Raw genomic sequence first — 23,901 nt, forward strand, 5'->3', positions numbered from 1 at the left:
TTGTAGCCGGTGCTGGACTTCAGAGACTCACCAGTAGACATTCTGGGGGTCGGGGGCGTAGGTGACATTCCAGTTGTGGACATGGAGGCTCTCGCTGTGTGGAGAGGACCTGGGCTCCCTCCTGCACTTGCAGCCCTGGCATTGGCAGGCATTGAAGTCCTTCAGGATGCTGTGCAGAACAGTGGGACACAGTGAGCACAGTGAAGAGGCAGATGGGGCGCAGGGCTGCACAGTCTTCAGAATGTTAGGGGTCAGGCCATTACTTTGTGAATATATACCATGAACCGCTTGGACACTTGAAAGATTTAATTTTTTTGCTTAAGTAAGTAACAATCCATGAATACTACTTTAACAAGATGATCGTGTTTTTTAACTACTAAAGAAAAGCACTGAATTTTGGATTGGGAGTGAGTGTCCTTAGTGTAAAAAGGCCAGAACAAATACAGAATTGTATCAGTGCTGATCGGCCACTGCCTTTCCATCTAGTGTGCAGTGTTTGCCCGCAGGTGCTGAGCAGCTCACGAGTGGGACATTAACTGGTTCTTGACAGAGAAAGGTCTTCTCTTTACTCAAGTTACACAATTATGCTTATAGACATATTTTAAAACACAGTGATTCTGTAACTGTGGAGGGGGTTACAGCAGAATGACGGCACACGAATGACCACTGCTCAGTGGGGGCAGACTCTGCTCCCTCACATATCCCACTGAGCACCGGGCATAGAAGTCAGCACAGCCCATTACCAAGTACAGATTCAGAGCACTAGGCCTTTCAAAACAAAAAAACTATCAACTGTCATTTTTTTAACATGATGATAATTTAGAGGGAACGAGAGGTTCAGGAAGAAAGCACTGTCCTTACATCGCAGTCATGGCTTCGTTCTGGAACGTGACGAAGGCCATCCCCAGGGGCTTGGTGTTCACCTTCTCCTTCTCCGCGCGGTACTCCTCCTTCAGCTTGGCTGCCAGCTTGGTGTAGTAACTGACAGCCTCCTCCTGGGTGAGGCAGGAAGGAGACCGCAGGAGGGTTAGCGATAAAGAGTCTGTTTCCAGGCCTAGAGTTTTTATCATCATGCGAAGCTCATATCATCTACACATTCCTGGTTTTTCACTTCTTACTCATCTTGATTTAAACACTTGTTTTGTGTTTCAACAAACATTTCTGGAGTTCTGGGAATCTGCATGTGCTTCTAACAGAGGAAAGTGTTCTTTGTAATTTCCAGTCTTCTTGATATGTGAAGTATTGGTGGAAAAATGTTTTTAATAGACAAAACAAATTAAAAACTAAGCAATTGCCCATAACATTCAAGCTTGTTATTACTGCTTTAATTCCAGGAAGTCTTCTTGCTGAAGTTTTACCTGCAATGGACCAATATCCCATCTAGGATGTTTTGTACCCCCAGATCAGTCTAAGCTTTAACTTTTAGATGCACTTAGTCTTGTGAAGGGCCTTAACTCTCCAAACCCCCAGGACCCTCTCCTTCACCTGTCCATAGAAGTGCACATCTTAAGAACCAAGCTCACCACAAGACTCCCTTCTGTGCCCAAACAATCCAGCAGCACTGCAATAAGTACAATAGGTTCCTGGAACCACAAAAGTTGTAGAGAGTGTACAGAGCTCTCCTATCCATTAATCAGAGAGCAAATTCAGTGCTTCACAAGAGTCCTTTTTATGGCCTAGAAGTGGTTTTGGCCAGGGTGAGATCTGGGATCCTGCTGCTGCCTGGAGCACTCTTAGCCTTTACCTCCTCACAGCCCTTGATAACACAACAGCAGAGGTGACCGCAGGGCTTGGGGTTGATCATGGTGCACTTGTGCTCTTTTTCCATTAGGTCTGTGAAGAACTTCTTGCTGCGCTCTGCCTTTTTCCTGAAAATAACAGAGGTGCAAATACATAAATGTGTCTGAATCTGCATTTACATCCATGTACACTCATACAGTACATATAAATACACACATGCGTAAGATGCACATATAAAAAGAAACAAGAAACAACTTGGAGGTTTCTAGGCATTCCTCCTTGGAAGAGAAGCACAAGGATCATGGATATTGAAACAGGGCAATGCACGGAAAAAGTAAATTTTATGTTTCTTTTCTTCTCTTTTCAGCATGGATTAAACCTTAACTTGTTCCTTTGCAGCCTACACATGCTGATGCAGCTACCTACTTGAACTAATGCATGGAAAAAGTTTATAGAGGTGCCAAGAAATTGCTCACACAAGAGGGTGAGAAGCCTGTGGAGGTTCTTACAAAGATCTATGGCCACGTCATAGAGAATGGGAGACTCAAGATGTTTAAAGAGACAGATCGGTCTGGGTGGTGCTCTGAGGTCTGGAAGACCATGTCCCACAGTGCACAGTGCGGACCACTGACAATGTCAAACATTCTAAATGGATGGCAGCTGACTGGTAAGTCATGTATGGATAACTCATCTGTCACCTGTTGCAATGATCAACATCTTGAGTTTCCTATAAAACACCAAATACTTGATAATTTACCACCTCAACTGATTTGTAATTTAATACTTTGGGGGAGGATTTACCTTTATTAGTGACACATTTTACAGCCCGAGTTAGCGTGATCTAGTCCTTTGTGCTCAAATACAGACTGATGTCAGATTGTTGTTGTGCACACTAGCAATTTAAAATGTAATTCCTTTTAAATAAAGTTTCAATAAAATTCTGATACAGCAGCTTTCCGTCATACTAATTCGATAAAGCTAATAAACAGGCTGAATAGGGTTAAACAACTTTTTAACTCTTGGATCTGGTGAGTCTAACCCAGGAAGCCACATATCCCCAAGAATGTGCCTTTGATTTATGCCCCTTCGTTTAACACTCGAAAATATAATCATAAAATGATCCAGTCTTTTCCCGTCGGATAAGAGGCTCTGCACCAATTTCTGTTTCCTTCACAAGACCCCTTCCCAGGATATGGAATGAATAGTGTTAAATAGTAATTTCAGCAGACAAAATCACATAGAGTATTTCTTTTCATTTTCATGTTTTCAGAACAACATACAGATGCAGCCATTCAAACTGCACGGTACAAACCCATACCGCATGCAACTACCCACAAGCCACTCCGGAGTACCGCGGTACGTGATTGGCTGGCCAAAATGACCGACAGGGGCACTCGTGGTGCATTGGTCATTAATGAAAAGATTTAATCATTTAATCTCTTTACTGTGCACGTTTTAAAGGCAGTTTAAAGAAAAACTACACACCAGTATTCCACTTTCTCCCTAAACATTTTAAGCATCAAAGTCTTACATGTTTTTATTTCGGAAACGTTTTTACGTGCTCCTTCTGAACATATTAAGTTTATATACTTTGTGAAAAGTGATAATGTTTTAACCTTTTCTGCGAATAAGCTTGTTATCAGAGTTAACAAAAGCATACTTTTAGAATCTGATTAATACGGAATATAATATGGAATCGCGCATCTAAACAAATTAATAATGGTATAATTATAATCATATACTGTAGCTCAAACAGTAGTATAAGACTTTCTATGGATATGTGTACGTCTGTTTCCACATGACTGCGTCTGTGGCGTGATGGCTTAAGCATGTGCATTATAAGCCTGAGGTCTGTGAGGTCAAGCGCTGCTGTCGCCATGAGTTTTCTTTTAACAAACATTTCTTTGAAAAACTAAAATAGCAAATATTATGGACAATATATTGACATTTTTTATACTTCTAAATATCACAACATGTTCGAAGCTAAGTCATTTATTAAAAACAACGAATAATTTCAAACTGCTACTGATATTATTACTGACAATAAATATTATCGACACTATATTGAATTTGTTGGTATTTCTTAATATCACAAAACGCATTTTAAAGACCTCGACTTGTGAAAATTTTCACAGCCTCTACATAAAACTATCAGTGAGATAATTCTCTTTTTGTAAACCTCAGGTTTTTCATCGATGGGTAATTACGCACTAACTGGAGCACTGGGGGACCGCTGTGTACACACGTTCACAACACGAGAAATACTGCTCAATACTGCTTCATACGATAAGAACCATAAGAAGCAGTACAGCGTAGTCTCCAATTACCCAGACTGTAAGCACAGGAATAAAGCTCCGTTTGATTTCTGAAACCCTTTCTTTATTTCCTGTTTTCATTCAGCAGGACAATTCATATTCTTTACTCAACAGCTTTTTAAAAACAGCACCCAATGATGTTCAGATCATGATGTCCATGATTTTTTTACACAGAAGACTGACACAGCTATATAAAACATACTTGCTTTATACTGTTTATACTGTCCAACTGAGCAATCTTGCGTTTATAAAATATCCAGTTTTTTTCATGTTTAATGTGCAAGATGCTTTAATACAGTTTAAAATGATTAAAAGTCTAAACAGTATCAACTTGTATTCTTATCTCTATTAATATAACTATCAAGTGATATTAAATAAATACAACTTTTTAGTATAGATTACACTTTTCTAAAATTATTTAAAAAATCAAAACAATTACAATCAAATCTTTCCATGTGTGATCCCATGAGGAAGTAAAATACGCTCCTGCTTTAACGATGGTATGAAAAATAAAGGGTGAGAAACCTATGCTTAAAGTTAATTAAGGGAGTTAGAAGACAAAGATAATGATTTACGTTGCATTGTCAGATTGTGAATCAATAAAGGCATTTAATTAAACACGCGTTTGTGATTTAAATTTAAATGGGAGTAATGGGGACTCTATTATTTCTCTTTTATTATCAAAACTCATTCAATTGTTGTTCTTTTGGAAACATTTTGATATGTTCCTTGTAACTACACTGCTTTCGATATTGTAGCAATAGACAAAATGAAAAGCTTGGAGATTGTAATGTAGGGATTTCTATATTTATGTCTTTAGCTAGTGGTTTCATTAGTGACAAAGGCTAAACCGGCTTGCCTGCTGTCCTGAGGCTAGCTGGTGTCTCTGTGGCCACACACACCTCAGGACGGTGACGTCACTGCCTTTCATATGAAAACCGTTCATATGGAAACATTTTGACACTGCGCTCAACAATCTTAGGAAGAACACAAAACATTCTGTTAACAGCCTGTTTTTTGCCTAAAAAATCACGCCCAAGAAAGTAAGTAACATTAGCTAGCAAAGAGAGGACATTAGCTAGCCTATACGATAAAGGAAAAAATGACTTGTTTTTTTGTTTAGTTCTTTAGCACATTTATTTGAACATTTCCATTGACCATCCAAGCATTGAAAAACTGTCCAACCCCTAGTTCGTCAGGCATTTTCTTTTTCGCTGCGGGAACGCTCCCACTGGTGCTGGTCTCGGTGCCTGACAGGATATCACTCCAGCGCTTTGTCCTTAAAATTGGGTTTCCAAAAACGCCGCAGCAAACTCTCGTTTTTATGTCCACTGTAACAGATAATCTCCCTTGCTTTTAACCGAGCGTTTCATAATTTCTAAGAATGAAAATGATTTAAACTATGCGACACTTATCATTCAACGAGAGCACAAAATATCACAATATCACATGTTTATACTGTTAACTGTTCAGGAAAGGGTGAATGAAAGAAGTCATGTCAAGTATAATAATTTGTTGATCAATAATAACAGTTGTAGGACAAGAAACAAAAGATAGTGAAAACTTAAGCTTTTAAAGGTAAAATTAGACTAAAATTCAAGACTACAAATTAAGACAAAAGAAAATTAAGGATGTTAAAGTGCTAGAGGTGTAAAAAATACAAAAATGCACATGAGCAAAAAGTTTTAGAAATGGAGCAGGTGTTACTTTGAAATAAGCAAACAGAAAAAAGCCATGACTAGATATAGTGCAGTAGAGGGATGCAGGAACACTTGCTTAGATATACAAAAAAATCACAGAAAGGTGTGTGTTACAAAAGAACATGCAAACATGAAATAGATTTGGCAGAGAGTGAGGAATCAGAAAATGAGCACGCATAAAAAACAGCAATTCTGTTAGCCAACATGGTTTCACGGAGGGCTTCTCAGATAGTTGGGCATTCAGGTAGATTGCCAGGCAAAAGGATTTGTAAATATATTTTGTTAAAGTCAGTCAGTTTTTTGCAACACATAAAAGACATTTTTCCAAGAAAGATCTGATGACGAGGAAGAAAAATCACCAATTTTTCCCGCATAAAAAGTGGCTATTAACTATCGAAACCTGTTTTTATAACTTTAAAAGTCATGCAATGTCTAAGTTAAGCAGGAACACATCATTATATCTCATTTTTTATTTCTTTTTTAAAAATAAAAAAATCGTTTGCCCAGCCTAAGGGGGGGGGGGGGGGGGTGTCTGCTCTCATTGACAGCTGACACTCATCCATACACTTAAGTGAAAAATTATTGATGCCAATGTAAATGTCATATTTACAATTTGTTGATAATAAAAATGTTAAGTTCTCTAAAGCTTTCTGTCAAGTATGATAATTCACTCAGGGAGCTGTGTAAGCATGCGTAGGCAGCAAAAGATCAGCTAAACAGGGAAGAAAACACTTTCAGAGAAAACAATGTTTCAGGTGTGAAGAATACAGATCCCCAATTCAATTGCAGCCTAAACCTTTCCCCACACACCCTGCCCCCACTCTGATTAGAATATACACAAAGCACAGAAAGCTTTACAGTAGATTATCAGGTGTTTCGCAGACGTAGGCATAGTACGTAATTCAAGCTTTATGAACTCACACCTGGGATTCAATTAATTTAAAAAATATTTTTTTTTTGTATAAACTGCACCAGGTGCTAGATGTTGTCACCCTGTGGTCTGTTTGGGTCCTAATGCCCCAGTATAGTGACGGGGACACAATACCGTAAATAGGCACTGTCCTTCGGATAAGACGTAAAACCGAGGTCCTGACTCTCTGTAGTCATTAAAAATCCCAGGATGCTTCTCGAAAAGAGTAGGGCTGTAACCCCGGTGTCCTGGCCAAATTTCCCATTGGCCTTTATCAATCATAGCCTCCTAATAATCCCCATCTATGAACTGGCTACATTACTCTGCTCTCCTCCTCACTGATAGCTGATGTGTGGTGAGCGTTCTGGCTTTGATGCTTAAAATGTTTAGGGAGAAAGTGGAATACTGGTGTGTATTTATTCTTTAAACTACCAATATCAGCCATATGCAGTTTGTAATGTAGGGATTTCTATATTTATGTCTTTATTTAGTGGTTACATTAGTGACAAACTTTTATCTTCAGTAACACATACGGTGTATGGTCGACATTACATACATGTTTGTAATGAGAATATAGTGTTGATAAGATTTATTGTCAGTAATATCAGTAATATCAGTAGCAGTTTGAAATCATTCATTGTTATTATTAAATGACTTAGCTTCAAACATGTTGTGACATTTAGAAATATAAAAAATGTCAATATAGTGTCCATAATATTTGCTATTTTAGTTTTTCAAAGAAATGTTTATTTGTTAAAAGAAAACTCATGGCGACAGCAGGGCTTGACCCATGGACCTCAGGCTTATAATGCACATGCTTAAGCCATCACGCCACAGACGCAGTCACGTGGAAACAGACGTACACATATCCACAGAAAGTCTTATACTACTGTTTGAGCTGCAGCTACAGTACATGAATATAATTATATCGTTCTTAATTTCTTTAGATACGCGATTCCATATTATATTCCCTATTAATCAAATTCTAAAAGTATGCTTTTGTTTACTCCGATAACAAGCTTATTCGCAGAAAAGGTTAAAACATTATCACTTTTCACAAAGAATATAAACTTAATATGGTCAGAAGGAGCACGTAAAAACGTTTCCAAAATAACCACAAGCAAGACTTTGATGCTTAAAATGTTTATGGAGAAAGTGGCACACTGGTATTTTTTCTTTAAACTGCCAATACCAGCCATATACAGTTTACATAATATGTTTATGTTCCTAATTTGACATCGTTTATGAGCATGTGAAAGGCATGGTGAATCGGAGATTCTCAAAACTTACTTTGTATGATTGGAAACGAATAAGTGATCAGATCAACGAAATGCTGTGGTGTTACTTTTTGTCAATGAAAAAATAATGTATTTTCGTTTACAAAGACAGTTACAAAGAAAGGAGACCACGGTAATACTTTGAGCTTACAGCCTGTCCAAGGTCATTCATTATTAATACTATTATTAATATCTTCGGTAAAGACTTTGATGCATAAAATTTCTGCATAATTAAAATATTTATGATAAAGGTGGTAGTTTGTGTAGTGTTTTCCAACTGAGCAATCTTGCTTTTATAAAATATACCAACTTTTTAATATTTAATGATTAACATGCTGTAATACACAGTTTAAAATTAAAAGTCTAAAGAGTATACAACTTAAATTCTTAATTGGATAAAGATTGTCCCTCAACAGCGATCAGGATTCGAAACCGGGTGTTTTCTGGCGACAGCTCAAATGCTCTACATGAAAGGTTAAGCTTTATTAGCTCCACCTGGCGGTGATTCCGGATACTGTGATCATAACTGCAGTATTATACGGTATGACGCGATATGACGTGTTATGACGATTGTGATGCGACACGCCCACCGCGTTGTACCGCAGCGTACCTCGCTCATTTAAAATGGCTGCATCTGTATTGCCAATTCTGCATATACACCAGGAGCAATTATAATCACTGTCCTGTTTCAGAAAATCAGTCTGGCAGCGCTCATTCAGACTTTTCGTTTATCCTCCCTCACTTGATGGCTGAAAACCACTGAGTGGCATGCGGTGGAACCAGCGACAATGAAACTGGACAGGAGATCCTGTATAATGCCCCATAATGGAGGCCCAGCTGCAGTTCACGCAGTTAAGGATCGCTGGTGCAACCTGCCCTTAGGAAACAGCTGGAACATAATGCGATGAGGCCAGATTGAGAGCTGTGGATAAAAGCACATTCGTCTGAAAGATGCAGAACGTTTCGGACACATTTTACCTCTCAGCGTCAAGGGACATCAGCTTGGCCACGTTGTAGCACAGCCGCGCTTCCAGGACTTTGCAGTTATCATAGGCATGTCTGTTCAAGACAATCATACAGAGGCGGATCACAATGCTGAACCACTTTAAAGAGGATCCATTACTTATTTTGAAAACATTAATTGCAGCTCATTATAATTTAGCGTTAATTTCTAGGGATATTTATATATTTAAATATCGATCTTCAATTGACATATGAGGCAATTGACAATTGACATTCAGAGATCTGTCCCATGCTAACAGTCTTTCTTACCCGTTTCTAACATTAAGGAAAACGACTTACTCAAAATGCATCTTAATTTGATTTTCTTCAGCATATTTTGAAATCCCAGTAATAAATAAAGTGCGCTTCACCTACAGGACAAAAAACAAAAAGAAAATTAGTAGATGAAAAGAATCTTACACATTTTACAAAGCAGTGAATCCAACTTCAGGTGCTGCTAGCCTTGGATTCTTATAACGTATCCTCTTATATGAAAAGTCTTTAAAAGGCAAACAGAAAATAAAAAAATGAAATGTTGCATTATAATTGAACTAGTTCTCTTGTAATTCCCAAAACAGAAACATTTGACCTGAGTTTTCCCAGCACAGAGCAAAAAAAAAAACTTGAATTTTTATGCAAAGAAACCAATCAACTGCTAAACAAGCTCTGTTTCCAATATCTTAAGAGTGAAATGCAAGATCAACCACTGTATGGCTCATACGGAGACAACAGAAGTAACACTTAAAGAAAAAACTGCGGGACGGACTGCTGTGCTCAGCAGATAAATCACGAGCACAGACAGCCAGCTGGGAGACAACCAGGAACCAGCGCTTTGGCACTGGTGCGGCTCACCAGGTCGTCTTCTTTGTAGTGCATTTTGGAGGTGTGGCGCCTCATGCTGTACACTGTCAGTAGCAGGTAAAGGAAAGCAAATGAAGTGTGCAACCAGAGTAAGTTATTCCTGTTCAAGGAAAAAAGGACAATGCAATTTTAGTTCCTAAGATTTTAAAGTTATAGGCAATAACCCATTGACAGACCAAGATAGAGGATATGAAACCGACATCACAGCATCACATGAGACAAGTTATGGTAACTTCACTCTCAAGTGTCTTCCAACTTTTTGACCACGGTGCTGTTCTACATACACAGCTGGAGCTGTGGTATCACAGGGAATTGAGTAGTAAATCCTATCAAGTGGAGCTTGAGCAACAATGTTTGTCACAAATTTCTCATCAACACATCTTACATTTTCAATTAAGCAAAAAAAATAAATTACAGATGCATGTTGTATTCAGATTTCCCATCAAGTGGTGTCAAAGAATTTGGACATTTTACTGTACATCACTTATTACTACCAAAGGTTAAAAAGGAAAATGTGAAAATCAATTATATTAGGCCATATTTGGAATTCAGTGTGATATACTTACCCGGAATTTAAGTTAGCGATAGTGGTTCGTCCAAAGCTGTAGGCATTATTTTCTGTTCAAAAAAGAAAGTTTAAAGATTCAATCAATTGATCACCTATTATGTTTGGTGTAGTGCAAATTAATTTGAACATCCGTAATCTCTGCAGTGCACTGGGCCTTTCAGAAGAAGTGTTTTATTGTGGAGGTTTTTTAAAGTGCTTGTTTCAAAGTGTTTTAAAGTGCTTCACGGACTTGAGAAAATAAGGCTCAATATGGTCTCAGTATGGTCTGCATTACAGGCACCTTGTCCTGCAGTGCATGCTCTGTCATTCAAGACAATAGCTGAATCAGGGTCTTTCAGGACTCACTGAAATTACTGGTATTATCATTGCACTGTCATAAGGTACCCATAGTCTCCCCTTAATTAAGAAAACTTTCAATTATTTCAGTGACACTGCATTAAGGAATTTAGTGCTGAGCTGATGGATCAGAAAACACTGTGGCTGACTAGTCTAACTGATGAAGTTTCAAGGGTCCCAAGACTGACTAAGCACTGAAATCACCTTCAATCACATTAGCTGGTCCACCACTCAGTGAAGCTCACATTATACATTAAAAAAGTATAAAAAAATATTAAATTTTTAGATTAAAATTAGTATTAATGGCTGACATGTTTTATACAACATGACTTACATTTTCACCTATTTCCAGAGCTGGGTGGTTTACAGGAATTGTTCTGGTGAAGCGTCTCGCTCAAGGGTACAACAGAAGTGTCTTGTGTGGGATCTGAACCCACAACCTTCCAAGACTTTTCTTGGAAGTCTTAGCTGCAAGTCCAGAACCCTTAACATTGGTCCACATTTCTATCATATAACTGTAAGATACCCCACATTTCAAGAAACCAGACACAAGGTGAAGAAGACCCACCCAGCAGATCTCCTGAGAAATTCACAGGCAGGACGATCCCCACAGAGAGGACCCCGACAACCACCAGCAGGCCGATGATGTGCCGCTGGAAGGAAAGGTAGTGCACAGCATCCCCTCCGCACTTCTCCCGGATCTCCTCATCCCTGAAGGAGAGTAGTGAGTCAGCACTTTGCACTCCGCCTGGCACTGCCTCAGACAAGCAGTGACTCAGCTCTTTCCCCTTTACTTGGCCCCATCCCTGGCAATAAGCACTGCCTGGCCCCTGGGCTAGTGAAGCTGCACTTCAGCTCTACATGTAGAGGCAGAATTAGCTTAACCACTGTAGGCTTATGAGTCTGTCCAGAAGTCCAGGACACAAAAAAGCTAAAATATACTGGACCTAAACCAAATACAGATAAATTTCCACAGAAATATTCCTAACTGACAAATTCCAAATTAAGCTTGCAAAATTAAATTAAGCTAATTCTTCCAGACATGATCATTCTGCACCAAGGAAAGGACTGTCTTGCTCCACCCAATAAAGGATGCTGGCATGATGGTACGTTTTACTGATGAGCCTATGGGATTTATTTTTATTCCAGGTTTTCCCATTTCAATATAAAGAAACCATGTTTGTACTGCATTAAGAAGTTAATATCAGGGAGCAAATGACTTTTGAAATTCTCTTTACGGCCACTAAGCAGTCTCAACATATGCGTGTTGTGCAGCAGTTCAACAATATATAAATTTATCTTTTCTATATTTGTTGAGATTACACTGAAAGACGGGGCTCAATATATTTTTTCCACTGTAACTTACCTTAGAGACAGGTAAACTTACTTTATTCTGAAGATTGCGGTCAACCAAGAACAGAAACCCTAAAGCAAAGAGAAATGTTTTTAGTCATCTTCTGGGATTGAACAACCTGGGCAGAGTTTTAAATAAATTACATACAACAATCCCAGAAGCCTACAACCACTTATATGGGTGTAATGTGATAGAAACATGGTTATAATACACTTGGCCTAAGGACTGCAGATCTTTACTCAGATTTAACAAACTCAAAAACTGTTTATATTCCTGGACAGAGCTTTGTTGACATTTATCCGGTGTAAAACACTACTGATACTGAGAGAAGGCTTCAGGAGTCGCAACAGCTCCATATGACTGGAAGATCATCACTGTCTTGCTTTCTGTGCTGCCTGAACACTTGTGTGCCGTCAATGAAGGACACAGACTAAAGCCCATGGTTTCCTCCTCAGAGCCTGCAAGACAGCAGATGCGGGCAAACGTCTGCTTTCCTCTCTCCCTCAGACCGTGGCAGTTCCTGCCCTCTGGAGAGGACTAGCATGCAGCTGGAGGAAGAGGAAGACAGCTCTTCCTCTGCAGTGCCTTCTGGGGTAACATCTAGACCACAGAATGCTTAAAAAAACTTTTAGGAATTTTTCCAGTTTAGCATAACTCAAATTCAATTTTAACCCTACACTGGTGCTGTACACTGTAAACTTATAATATTCCTATTATAAGTTTTTATTTCCATAAAATGTATATAATTATATTGTACCAGTTTCATTACATGGCTCTCAGAGCGCCTTTTATTAAAAACGTCGAGCTGCTGTTCGGACAAAAAGAAAATCTTGTAGCTACATCTCACAGCTCTAAATGGCATAATTTCTGAAGCTGCTGAAAGTGCTGAGTGTGACAATGAACCTGCTGTTGACTCCCACAGCATGACAAACAGTCAGGAGGAGTGCGCGTCTGCACCGCAGAGCAGTGTACTGCAGCTCGCAGAGGCAGAGCCCTTAGGAAGCAGGACCTCTGTGTCAAACTGCTGAGCCAGCAGAACAAGACAATGTGACTGAATACCGCACTTCCCTCCCAGTCTGGTGAAGCTGTACAAGTTACATATTACTAGTCTTCCACTAACAATCAATCCTGAAGTGTTCCCTCAATCCTCCTCCAGGGCGGTGAACTGTGAGGGAGGCGGGTTCTCCCAGCGATGAGGTCTGCATGAACGGACCGGTGTGGAGGACAGATCTCGCAGATCCCAGGCAGGACAGCAAGGGAAGAGAAGCAGTCTGTGAAGCAGCTGCCAGAAGTCATGGGTACGAGAACCCAGCAGACTTACATTGTCTCTCTGATCAAAGTCCACTGAACTGGAGACAGATGTCAGTCGTTCATATCGATCCTGGGTTTCTGAGTGGAGAGCTGAGGCAACACTGCATTCAGAAAAATGTGAAAATACACATAAGTCAGCTTCTATGCAAACTGACCCATGGGGTCTCAATGTAGGTCTTTTACTGAGAATGTCTTCACAAGGCACTGAAACAGTCAGGAAGGCCTGGGTTAGAACTGTGGCCCAGAACACTTTGATCAGGTTCCAGATTTCAGAATCTGTAGGCTCCTAAATGATCCAAATCATTTTGCGTAAATTTACACAGATGTTTTAATTTGAAGAAAGAAGTAAAAATAATATAAAGCGCTTTGCTGTTCTGCAATTTCCTGAAACTGGGTTAACTGCTCTGCACTGGAAGCAGATATGTGTTCAAACGTATCTGCAAACACTATTCACATATCTGAAGATTAGGTCATCCAATTCACCAGGGTGTCACCTGCTAAACACACCCAACAGCTATCATCCATTCAAATCAGTCAAACTCATCTGTTCCAGATCTCCTCAGGCTCCTCAAGAATGTCGCCAGCAAAGGCTGAGAGACTCCCAAACAAGTTGAACTGAACTAAATCGATAGTAGCTGGTGTGGATTCAAACTACATGTTTCTCACCTTGACAACTGTTTAAAAAGTCTTCAAACCTCAAGTATCTAAATAATACTGAGTGTCAGACTAATACTGCACAGGCATTTGAACCCGTGTCTGGATTGGTCCTGATGTGTTTCGTCTGATTGAAGTACAAATGGGTGCCGCTTCAGGACACCCTTAGTGTTGTTCGTGGCCACAATGCTAATGCTTCACTTTAAAGGACGATGTGCAGTTGAAAGTCTGTTAAGATCCTTAATAAACTGCATTTCCCATGGCTTCTCGGACACATTTCACGCAATGTTTAACAATTTCAGTTTTAACAATAGAAAAGCCGCAGCAAAGATTCTAGTCGTAGGTGTGAGGTGTTAAAGTTATTTGAATCTGAGAGGAGAAAGCTATTCAGCTTTTTCCACAACCTCCTGTCAAGTACATTCGGCAGAAACCAGTTCTTTGCTCCATACTGTTTGAGAAAAGGCAGAGACATATGTAGAAGACAGTATTAGTCTTTCGACATGCTTTCAAGGTACAATCTGCACCCTAGAGGTGATCACAGATCACACCAAACACTACAGCAGGACTGTTTAATAAACACAGTGCAAGTTGAGCTAAAAGGCAGCTTACACAACATTTCAAATTTTCGTGAACATGTTTTGCATTAAATCATGAAATTTATCATTATTATCAGTTCTGTGCACTCTACAATTAAAGTGCAAAGGATTCCAATTCTTTTTTCGTAGTGATTCTAACTAAGACGCAGTTTAAATATTTTGAAGCCACTACAGGGAATCTGAAAGCTCAATTTAACTGCAGCGCACAGCCCTTGCTTGGTTTCCTGCTCAGGCACCAGTTTTTTTAACCACGTCCTACTGTACAGAAAGTAAAAGCACTAGACAAAGACTGAAATCAGCTATTAATCCTTAGGTGGGAAAGAGAAGGTTTCAGAGACTGAAGGTTAGCCGGAGGTATGATCCAGTATTCTGCTTTAGAAATGATACAACAACAGAAACAGGTCTGGAATGAGCTCATAACAGCAATAGGAATATTGCCTCCAAACATTTAAGGGCACATGCTACTTGCTCATGAGGTATGCATTACAAAGGGTGTGCACTTCTCTGGGTGCAGGTATTAGATCAGTAGTAGGATTATTAGTGGTGGTGGACAACTGGCTCTTGGGTATTCAGTTTGGCAGGAACTGCAGAGTCTGCACTGTTAGCAGTGAAAGCTACATCAGTCCTCCTCCAGGTGCTCTCTCTATTGCGGGAGCTGTGCTGGGGCGCGTCACTGTGTGAAAAGAGGTAGATGGTTCCAAAATGTATATTTCTGAGGATGCAGGCCAGAAAAACAATTGGCTATGCCAAAATTAAAAAACAGAGATGTACATTTGTGAACAAAGCTTTGGATCCTCAGCCAATAAGAATAAGACAATCAGAACTGTGCAGTAGAAACCAGTCGTCAGCAGTACACACTTTTAAAACTGCTGGGCTGGTTTCACTGAACCTGTGGAGTGCTGGACAGCCCAGAGTTCCCCATCATGTTGAAAAGGCACCCAGTGTAATCAAACAATGCTGGAAAACTAACTTGAACGATGAAAACAACCTGCCATCCATTCAGAAATGTTTCAGGCAATATTTCAGCAACGGCACAAACAAGCTCCTGAGATCTGAAGTAAAGAGACTGAGGTGAAGCAGAAATAAAAGACAAACATGACTCCCTCCTGACCCACACCCGTCAAGTTTAAAAGATGGAAACCTATTTCACAAGAAAGCTGGGGAAAAAAAGAGAAAGAAATAGAATCAGTCCAGGAGAGAAGTGAAAGGTGTAAATGTTAAAACATGAAAAGAAAACATACTATTCCTGTTCCTCCAGGCCGCTGAACCTTTTCCTCTGTCTTCAGGGCAAAACAAAACAGGGAAAAAAAAGTTTTTAAAAAGTATAACAATCAGCAACATGACAATAAACACTGACAATACATAAGCTCAACCTATTCCCAGGCAAAGTGAGGTGACCAGCAAGAACCATTACACAGCACAGACGCATTTTATAGGACCAAGACCGAAGCAGCAAATGGAAATTAAAGATCGATATTTTATTTCTCCACAGTACCTCAGCACTGATGCAAAAGGATTAAATCTGCTTCCGTCCACCGTTCACCTTGCACTATGTTTCCCGGACAGAGGGAAGGGCAGGGACATCTGTCTGTGACTGACTTGGCAAGACTACTCCGTGTGTCATCATGGACTGTTCTTCTAGTCCATATATATAAACCACTGAAGACAGCCCTGTACGTTTTCATAAAACTCTTCTTCTGGCAGGTGTCCAAGGGTACAACAGAGTAACACTCCCCCTAACTGAAAACACAGCACACTACCTTTTAACCTTTAAAGTGCCAGGTGTGCTCTTCAACATCGGGAAAAATATAGGTAGGAAGAACATTTTCTCCTTGGAGCTTGTCTTCTAAGGGTTTCCAGTTTCCAGTTTTGCACCTTGGAAACTTGATTGAAAATAATACTTTTGATCAATATGTTAACTGAGCGGTGATACTGACAATGATTTTCATTATATTTTAAATTATTTATACTAAGAATAATGTAGTATAAAGATTATATAATACAGTACTAGTAATATAGTATGTATAGGTAGAAGACATAAGTAATCCTCCCTTATATGACATTTAAAGCACTAATGCATTGGCTATAAGTTAATTAAAATTATAATGATCAACTAAAATGAAAACAGTAATCACAAACTCATAGCAATAAGATAAATATACATCATGAATCACTCCTCTGCGTCCAGTGTGCACCTGCAGTTTCTCTCTGCTGGACAGCTAATAACCCAGCTCCGTGAGGAACACACCCCACTGCCATGAAAAGGGCGATAGACCTGTCAGTAAGCCTGTACCGTCATCTCCAGCCCATCTTTCCCCACACTGCCAACACAGAAGGAGCACTATTTGTTACACACTTCTGCACCAGCACAACCTTTTAGTTTTCTGGACAGAAAAGATGCTGTTATAGGCAAAGTTGTTTTGAAGCAGATTTTACAGGCTACAAGAACTGGACTGCTTTAATCTTAACACACAAACACTTTGAGGGAACCTGATTCAAGTATTCATAATCCATAAGGGCACTGACAAACTCAACCTGCTGGACTTCTTCAAAACCAACAGTGAAACACAAACCAGAGGACACAAATGGACACTACAGGGAAGTAAAAGTGAATTTAAAGAACAATAGGCACTTCTTTACACAACGGGATGTGGGAGTGTGGAACAATATCCCCAGCCATGCTGTTAAAGCCAAAACCTGGCTTCTTTCAGGAAATGGTTGCATAAGGTCCTCTGATCAGTTAGCTAGTAGTAAAAACAAAAAGAGCTAGATGGCTCAATTTGTCTCCTCTTACTTGCAACCTTTCTTATGCTCCTATAAATGAGCAGGGCGTGGTTTAGGTTGAAAAGAGGCAGGTTACAGGAAGTTTACAGCAGACTGGATAGTAGGAGACTTTAAAAGTAATAATGAAATTAAATGTGTGTACTGTGTAGCCCTGACCGTGTGCATGAACTCTGCCTCCTTCAGTGCTCTTACAATGGATGTGTCAGTGAGGCCTGTCACATTATCAACAGCAATTTCTAATTTAGCAGAGGGAGGCGGTTATCATAAAATAAACTGGCATTGTTTTACAGGTATATAACTACATCGCACAGTGATGGACAATTGTAGAATACTATTCAAATCACAAAATTAAAAGACATTCAGTTAAAAAATACTTTAAAATAAACAATAAAAATAATCAGAACTCTTCACTGGCATCTTTTGTCTTTCGGATATGCAGAAATTGGCCCTATTCTTCACAGGAAAAAGTTTGCAGTTAATGGCTGTTAATTCCTTGGGGCGCAAAGCATCTCTCCAATCTGACAGGCGAGGTGAGGACAGGATGCTTCAGGAGCAGAGCTCCCCGGGGGCAGGATGCACAGTTTCAGGATATCTCATTATGCAGCAGCCCAGCCCTTGCAGTGTCAGACGTGACTGGACACTTGTCCCAAGACTTCTGTCTGCTCCCTTCCCCCCGCCATCTGTTATCCATGGGGATATCCATGGGGATAAGAAAGCGTGCACTCCTTCTACAGGCCACTGTGGACAGTAGCTGCAGTTCTCATCAGCAAAATGATTAACAATTGCTCTGTTTGCAGACAGCACTGGGCATTAGGACAGTGATTCAACGCACACAAGATCAAGACACATCTTGTTTACTGGGACAGCAGCAGGGCTAAGAAATGATCTTTCTCAAATGCCAATTCTCTAGTCTTTCTGAAGCAATTGCTCACACTATACTGCACACGTGGTACCTTCTAGGCTGCAGAAATATGAACTGCACTGGATCTGAGCCCCAGACCTGAACTATCAGCTTCTGTCTGGCAATGCTCTGAGAGAGATCTCTTTAGGAATCAAGGCCGCAAATCAGAAAACCAGACAAAGTATGTTTTTCATATCCCACTGCATAAACTGACGTGATGGGAGTGTGCAAACAGTGTGCATCACATGCATCACAGCTTGGCCGTGACTGGGTACGTTTGCTAACCAGAAGGCCTCCAGGTGCAACTGTGCTTCTGCAGGCATGACGTAACACAGCTGCACCAAACTGCCACTGCGCTCCAAACCTCCTCGGGACGACTTCATTTCTGCACTGCTTACAGATTTGGTTGGTGTGATCGGGAGGCCGTGTGGCTCACATTGCTAATTTGGTTGCTAGTAACTAATCAATAGATCTCACACAGCTTGAAAGAAGCCAGAGTGTTAGCTCTGAAACCAGGACTGGGTAATGTGTTTCAGCCTCCTACAACCCTTTGTGTAAAAAAGGGTCAATCAGACATAAGACATTTATTTATTTACAGTCTGTTTAAGAAGTTTCAAACCAGTGGTATTAAAAGTTGCATTAGCTGACAGTGTGCATGTATGTGTTAAGGGACAGCTTTGTCTCTTAGAGAGACACCGGCATCAGGGTTACACACCCTCAGTACAATGTAAACTGTATCACTTCTAACTTCTAACAGCAGTTCTGAAAAACTGATATTCTTTAACAGTATAGTATTTTTATTGTTTGTCACATAACGGCAATTCTTTGATCTTACTGAAATCGCAGTAGAAGGCATGTGTACCCTTCACCTTCAATATCTTTAAATATTTTAAGGAAAAAAAGAAGTTAGATTATGAACCTGTATGTAATATGTATTTTTACCCAGTGTGAACATTTAAAAAGTCAGAAGCAATCTGCCATGGCCAGGCTTGTGTCTTGGGGAAAAAATATACGATGTGAATCATACAAATGAATATTGCTCCTGGGTGCCATTTGCAGATGAAACTTCAGCTTCATGACTCCCAAATATTAAGACCAAGAAAAGATAATAACATCTGTTTCTGTTTCAGCCACTTCTGAATATCACATACAAGATGACCTAAAAGAACAACTGAATGAACATCTCTTCTTGGTTTTTAAACCTTTGGACTGCTTATAATATGCATGCTAACCAGTTAAGAAGGAGGGCTCACATGAGCTCAGCAGTTGACTATTTGGTATCACCAATAGCTTACCCACCCCAAAATCGAATTAAAACAACACACCCAGGTGTTGCGAGAGTTACCTGTCTGCATCCGTCACTAAGGCTAAGCGCCCATAATCCCAGGCCACCTTTCTTAAAATGGAGAACACAAACAGCAGAACCTGTAAGTAAAAACAGAAAATGGAGCTGTCAGTTCCAAGCTCGAGAAAACAGCCTATTTCTTTCCACAGTTCATTAGCTGCTCTGGGCTCTACTTATGCAGAGGGAAGATCTCTGCAACCGATTTTCTGAAAGCCTCTTTAGGGTTTTGTACTAGGCTAATTTCCAGCTCCTTGTCATCGAGGCACGTTGGCTAGTTCTCGTCTGTACTTGACAAATCACGTTTACACGAAGTGCTCCGGACAATCAAAGAGGGAGTCATTTTCTAGCAATCTGACTGCGCAACTAATCTCCAGACCTGTTCCGGCTTGCTTGGGCGCCTCGCGACTCACCAGGAAACACATGAAATCGAGGGCGAGCACAGTGGGGACCCCGCCGAAGGGCAGGCCCTGCAGCACTGTGCTGCGGATGCGGGCGGAGTAGCAGTAGTCCCTGGACGTGTTGGAGGCTTCTGCCAGCCCACCCATCGTCGCGATCAGCACAGGGAGCATCCTCACTTCCTCATCCTTCGCACCTGGGGCACAACCAGACAGTGTGAGAGGAACAGCATGAGAAGAGCAGAGGACCTGCAGGAGCTCACCTGCCCCACAATCCCAGCCATAGCATCGGAGTCTTCAACACGACCCCGTCCCAGCCTCTTCCTTTCACCCTCAAACCCAAAGCAGTGCCTCTGTCCAGGCTGGGGAAAGAGACAGTCCCCCAGTCAAATAAGCTGTCCGAAGTGTAGCGTGAATAGTGACCAGTACTAAGACTACCTGAGGAGAGTCTGAGCAAACCAGAGAAATCCACTAGTAACAGCACAGCCAAAATTTAAAATATTTTAACTATAATGATGAAGAACCAATATTCTGTTTATTCCATGTGAATTTCTTTCACTGTGGGTGGAGCTTTAAAAATGTGTTATGTCTCAGAGTCCTGGAATAAGACAGCATAACAGGGTCAGGGCTTTCCTTTGTATTTTGAATGGAGGTTCAAACCACAGCAGATGTTAAAGCGTTAAACAAAGGGAACTTAATAAAACGGGAAGAGTTTTTTTATGTCTATCGTCCTTGATCACATAAGTTATAGCCAAACGTCCATGGCCTTCCCCCTTCCTCTGAAGAGCTAGTCCTGCCCCAGAGAGATGAACAGAAATAAGAGATGTTTAAAAGCCTAGTTAATAACCTCCCACAGATTAAGAAACTGAACCGGAGACAAACAACCAAAAGTAGACCTGGCCAAGCGACACACACGTCTCTCTTGTATCTGCACCTGGCTGGATCTTACTGTGCAGCAATCCTAAACTTTACTGCGCAGCCGTGCAGGCTCCCACCTGCGACGCCCTGCAGCCAAACCTGCAGGCTCCCACCTGCGCAGCCCTGTAGGGTGGTAGTTTTATAGCCGATTTGACAGTATGATCAACACCTGACCATATATAATCGTATATACACAGCTGTGATCCAAAAATACTCAAATGCTTTTTTTACTTCAAGATATGTATAGGTCACCAGCCATTTGGATAATCAACTGCATTTTTATACACTCTGGCATTTTACTACAGAAATGCAGAAGTGTTTCCAATTTTTTAAGATTTAAAGCAAGAAAAGGAATTACAATCAGAAAAAAGGGTGCGTGCATGTTTTATGAAGAAATAGACAGGGCGTGACTTCATCCGAAAACAAGTGAAATAAAACTGTCACCCCAGTTACTTGAACATTATATAAAACAGATGGGCTTTAAACTGCCCTCCTCTTACCTGAGCTTTCTGCCACAGCATGGTTACTCTTCCAAAGACTCAGGGAATGTGTCCTAAAGAGTGCTGCAGGCCCTGCAGGCCAGCTCTGCTAGGAAATCTGCTTCTGTGTCTTTCTGCTCACATCACAGCTTTGTCTTCCCAGTTTCTCTGCTCTTGGTCACCTGCTTCTCAGCTGCCTGCTCTCTTCTCCTGAATCTCAACTCTCTCAGGACACATCCTCTGCCTTGAAGGCTCACTGTACTGTCTTTAAATACAGGATGAACACCTTATCTCCCTGTAGCCTAGATAAAGAATCGACACACTCCAGGTCACATCTCCAAACAAACACCATGAAGGAAGATCAACAGACCACATGATATTCAAGCCATCTGTAACCCATAAACCACAACACAGGGACTCACAAACAGAGACTAATCATGAATGAAGGTGCTTCCTGTCCACTGGATAATCATTGGGCACAAGAAAGCAGTCCTCCTGCTCTGACAGAAGAGTCTCCTTGGACCCATCACACCTATCACAGCCCTTTGCACAGCATTGACAGAGCTGAGCCTCTGCTGTCCACTCTGCTCCTGGTCCAATCAGGCTCTGCACTCAGACAGCGGCCAGGGCGTCGTCAATCTGCAGTATTTAAGGTGACTTACATCGCCACCTTGGGCTTGTTTGACAGTTCTTTCTGGTATTGCAGACTATACAAATATACAGTCAACTGTGAGATTAAAATTATTGAGATTAAAACAATGTTGCACTGAAAAAAAGAGTATAATAAGTACAAAAAAATAACAACGGAACAACAGTCAAAGTCCTCTCATTGTAAAATTTAGTGTTAACAATAAGAATTTAAACTTCATAACGCCACACTTTAGGGAGCCTCCTGGGTGACTCAACCAGGCACAGGCTGTGCTGTACAACCACAGGTCAGTGCCTGGGTCCCAGCATGAGCAGGGTGATACGTCAACAGCCATATCACCCTGCAACTCACAGCTGGCAGCTCCACTGAAGCTCAGCAGGTGTGAGCCTGGTCAGTACCTGGATGGGAGACCTCCTGGGAAAAACTAAGGTTGCTGCTGGAAGAGGTGTTAGTGGGGCCAGCAGGGGGCGCTCACCCTGCGGTCCATGTGGGTCCTAATGCCCCAGTATAGTGACGGGGACACTATACTGTAAATAGGCGCCGTTCTTCATATGAGACGTAAAACCGAGGTCCTGACTCTCTGTGGTCATTAAAAATCCCAGGGTGTTTCTCGAAAAGAGTAGGGGTGTAACCCCGGCGTCCTGGCCAAATTTCCCATTGGCCTTTACCAATCTTGGCCTCCTAATAATCCCCATCTATGAATTGGCTACATTACTCTGCTCTCCTCCCCACTGATAGCTGGTGTGTGGGGAGAGTTCTGGCGCACTATGGCTGCCGTCGCATCATCCAGGTGGGGCTGCACATTGGTGGTGGTGGAGGGGGGTCCCCATTACCTGTAAGGCGCTTTGAGTGGAGTGTTCAGAAGAACGCTATATAAGTGTAAGCAATTATGAGCTGTTAATAATTGCTTACACATAATAAGCAATTATTATGAGCTGAGACATGAAAAAGCACAACTGGCTATTCCAACAAAAATAACTGGCATTTCTAAAATTAAAAATAAAACAGATGCTGTCGCTGTATTCCTCAATTTGTTTTTAAATCTGTGTGCTTGGTGGGGGGGTTCTGCCAGCTATGTTGAGCACAACTTGTCTTTCGCTGTGCCCTCTGCCTCTATTTCTCATCTTGGCTCTTTCATTGCACTCTGCCTCAACGACCTGATCGGTCCCTCCTCTAATACCCATCTGCTCTCAAGCTGCTGCAGCAAAACAAGAACACAGAAAGTCAGAAGAGGAAGGGAGGCTTTTCAGAGGAACCAGAACCGCAGGTCAGGTGCATATGCTCTTTCGGAGTGCAGGAAGACCTACTTTTAGGAAAAAGGTCATTTTTAAATTTCTAGAAACCATTCTTGGCATTGGCAAAAGCATTGCTGACTTCACAAGATAACCTTTAATAAGATTCTTCTTCTTCCTATTATTATTCCACAATTACCTTGGAGAAAGTTCCTGGCATAGTGAACAGCCTGGAATGTGACAACAATAATTAGATATAATTAGAGACTTTACATTCATCAGAATAAACACGACTGTAATATTTTTGCAGAATCCAAATGAGGTGCCTCTTGGCACAAGACGAGAACGAAAGCTCATTATAAGTGCCAATCAGCAAAAAACTGCATTTCACCTCTTCAGAAATCTTTCACTGCGCATTTCTTCAATTTCCTGTCTCTCACTGAGGGCTCATGTGTGCTTTTTATTTGTTTTCACAGCAGCAAGCAATCATGAGGCAGATATAGCTGCAGGCTATCTGTGAGCAACTACAGTTGACTCGGTAACTCTGATGACCTCACTCACACAGCCCGACTGC

The 23,901-nt window shown here is 40.9% G+C and overlaps 1 protein-coding gene across 3 annotated transcripts in view; it reads right to left on the bottom strand.

Moving 5' to 3' along the window:
- The window catches only part of tmem63ba (transmembrane protein 63Ba), a 59,358-nt gene that overhangs the window by 15,871 nt on the left and 19,586 nt on the right, over nucleotides 1-23,901 (bottom strand). For 2 of the 3 annotated variants that reach the window (XM_088933611.1, XM_088933610.1), the window contains exons 2-14: nucleotides 20,065-20,246; nucleotides 19,655-19,734; nucleotides 15,866-15,904; nucleotides 13,385-13,475; nucleotides 12,097-12,134; nucleotides 11,278-11,420; nucleotides 10,372-10,423; nucleotides 9,797-9,905; nucleotides 9,245-9,315; nucleotides 8,921-9,001; nucleotides 1,745-1,868; nucleotides 862-995; nucleotides 32-169 (exon numbers count right to left, since the gene is read on the bottom strand). In XM_088933611.1, the coding sequence (XP_088789737.1) occupies nucleotides 32-169; nucleotides 862-995; nucleotides 1,745-1,868; nucleotides 8,921-9,001; nucleotides 9,245-9,315; nucleotides 9,797-9,905; nucleotides 10,372-10,423; nucleotides 11,278-11,420; nucleotides 12,097-12,134; nucleotides 13,385-13,475; nucleotides 15,866-15,904; nucleotides 19,655-19,734; nucleotides 20,065-20,223 (1,259 nt within the window). In that variant the 5' untranslated portion in view covers nucleotides 20,224-20,246. The remainder of the gene's footprint in view (nucleotides 1-31; nucleotides 170-861; nucleotides 996-1,744; nucleotides 1,869-8,920; nucleotides 9,002-9,244; nucleotides 9,316-9,796; nucleotides 9,906-10,371; nucleotides 10,424-11,277; nucleotides 11,421-12,096; nucleotides 12,135-13,384; nucleotides 13,476-15,865; nucleotides 15,905-19,654; nucleotides 19,735-20,064; nucleotides 20,247-23,901) is intronic. The other variant, XM_088933612.1, reaches the window with a different exon arrangement.

The sequence above is a fragment of the Atractosteus spatula genome, chromosome 15 (assembly GCF_055471065.1).
Source record: "Atractosteus spatula isolate fAtrSpa1 chromosome 15, fAtrSpa1.hap1, whole genome shotgun sequence".
In the NCBI taxonomy this organism is placed as follows: Eukaryota; Metazoa; Chordata; class Actinopteri; order Semionotiformes; family Lepisosteidae; genus Atractosteus; species Atractosteus spatula.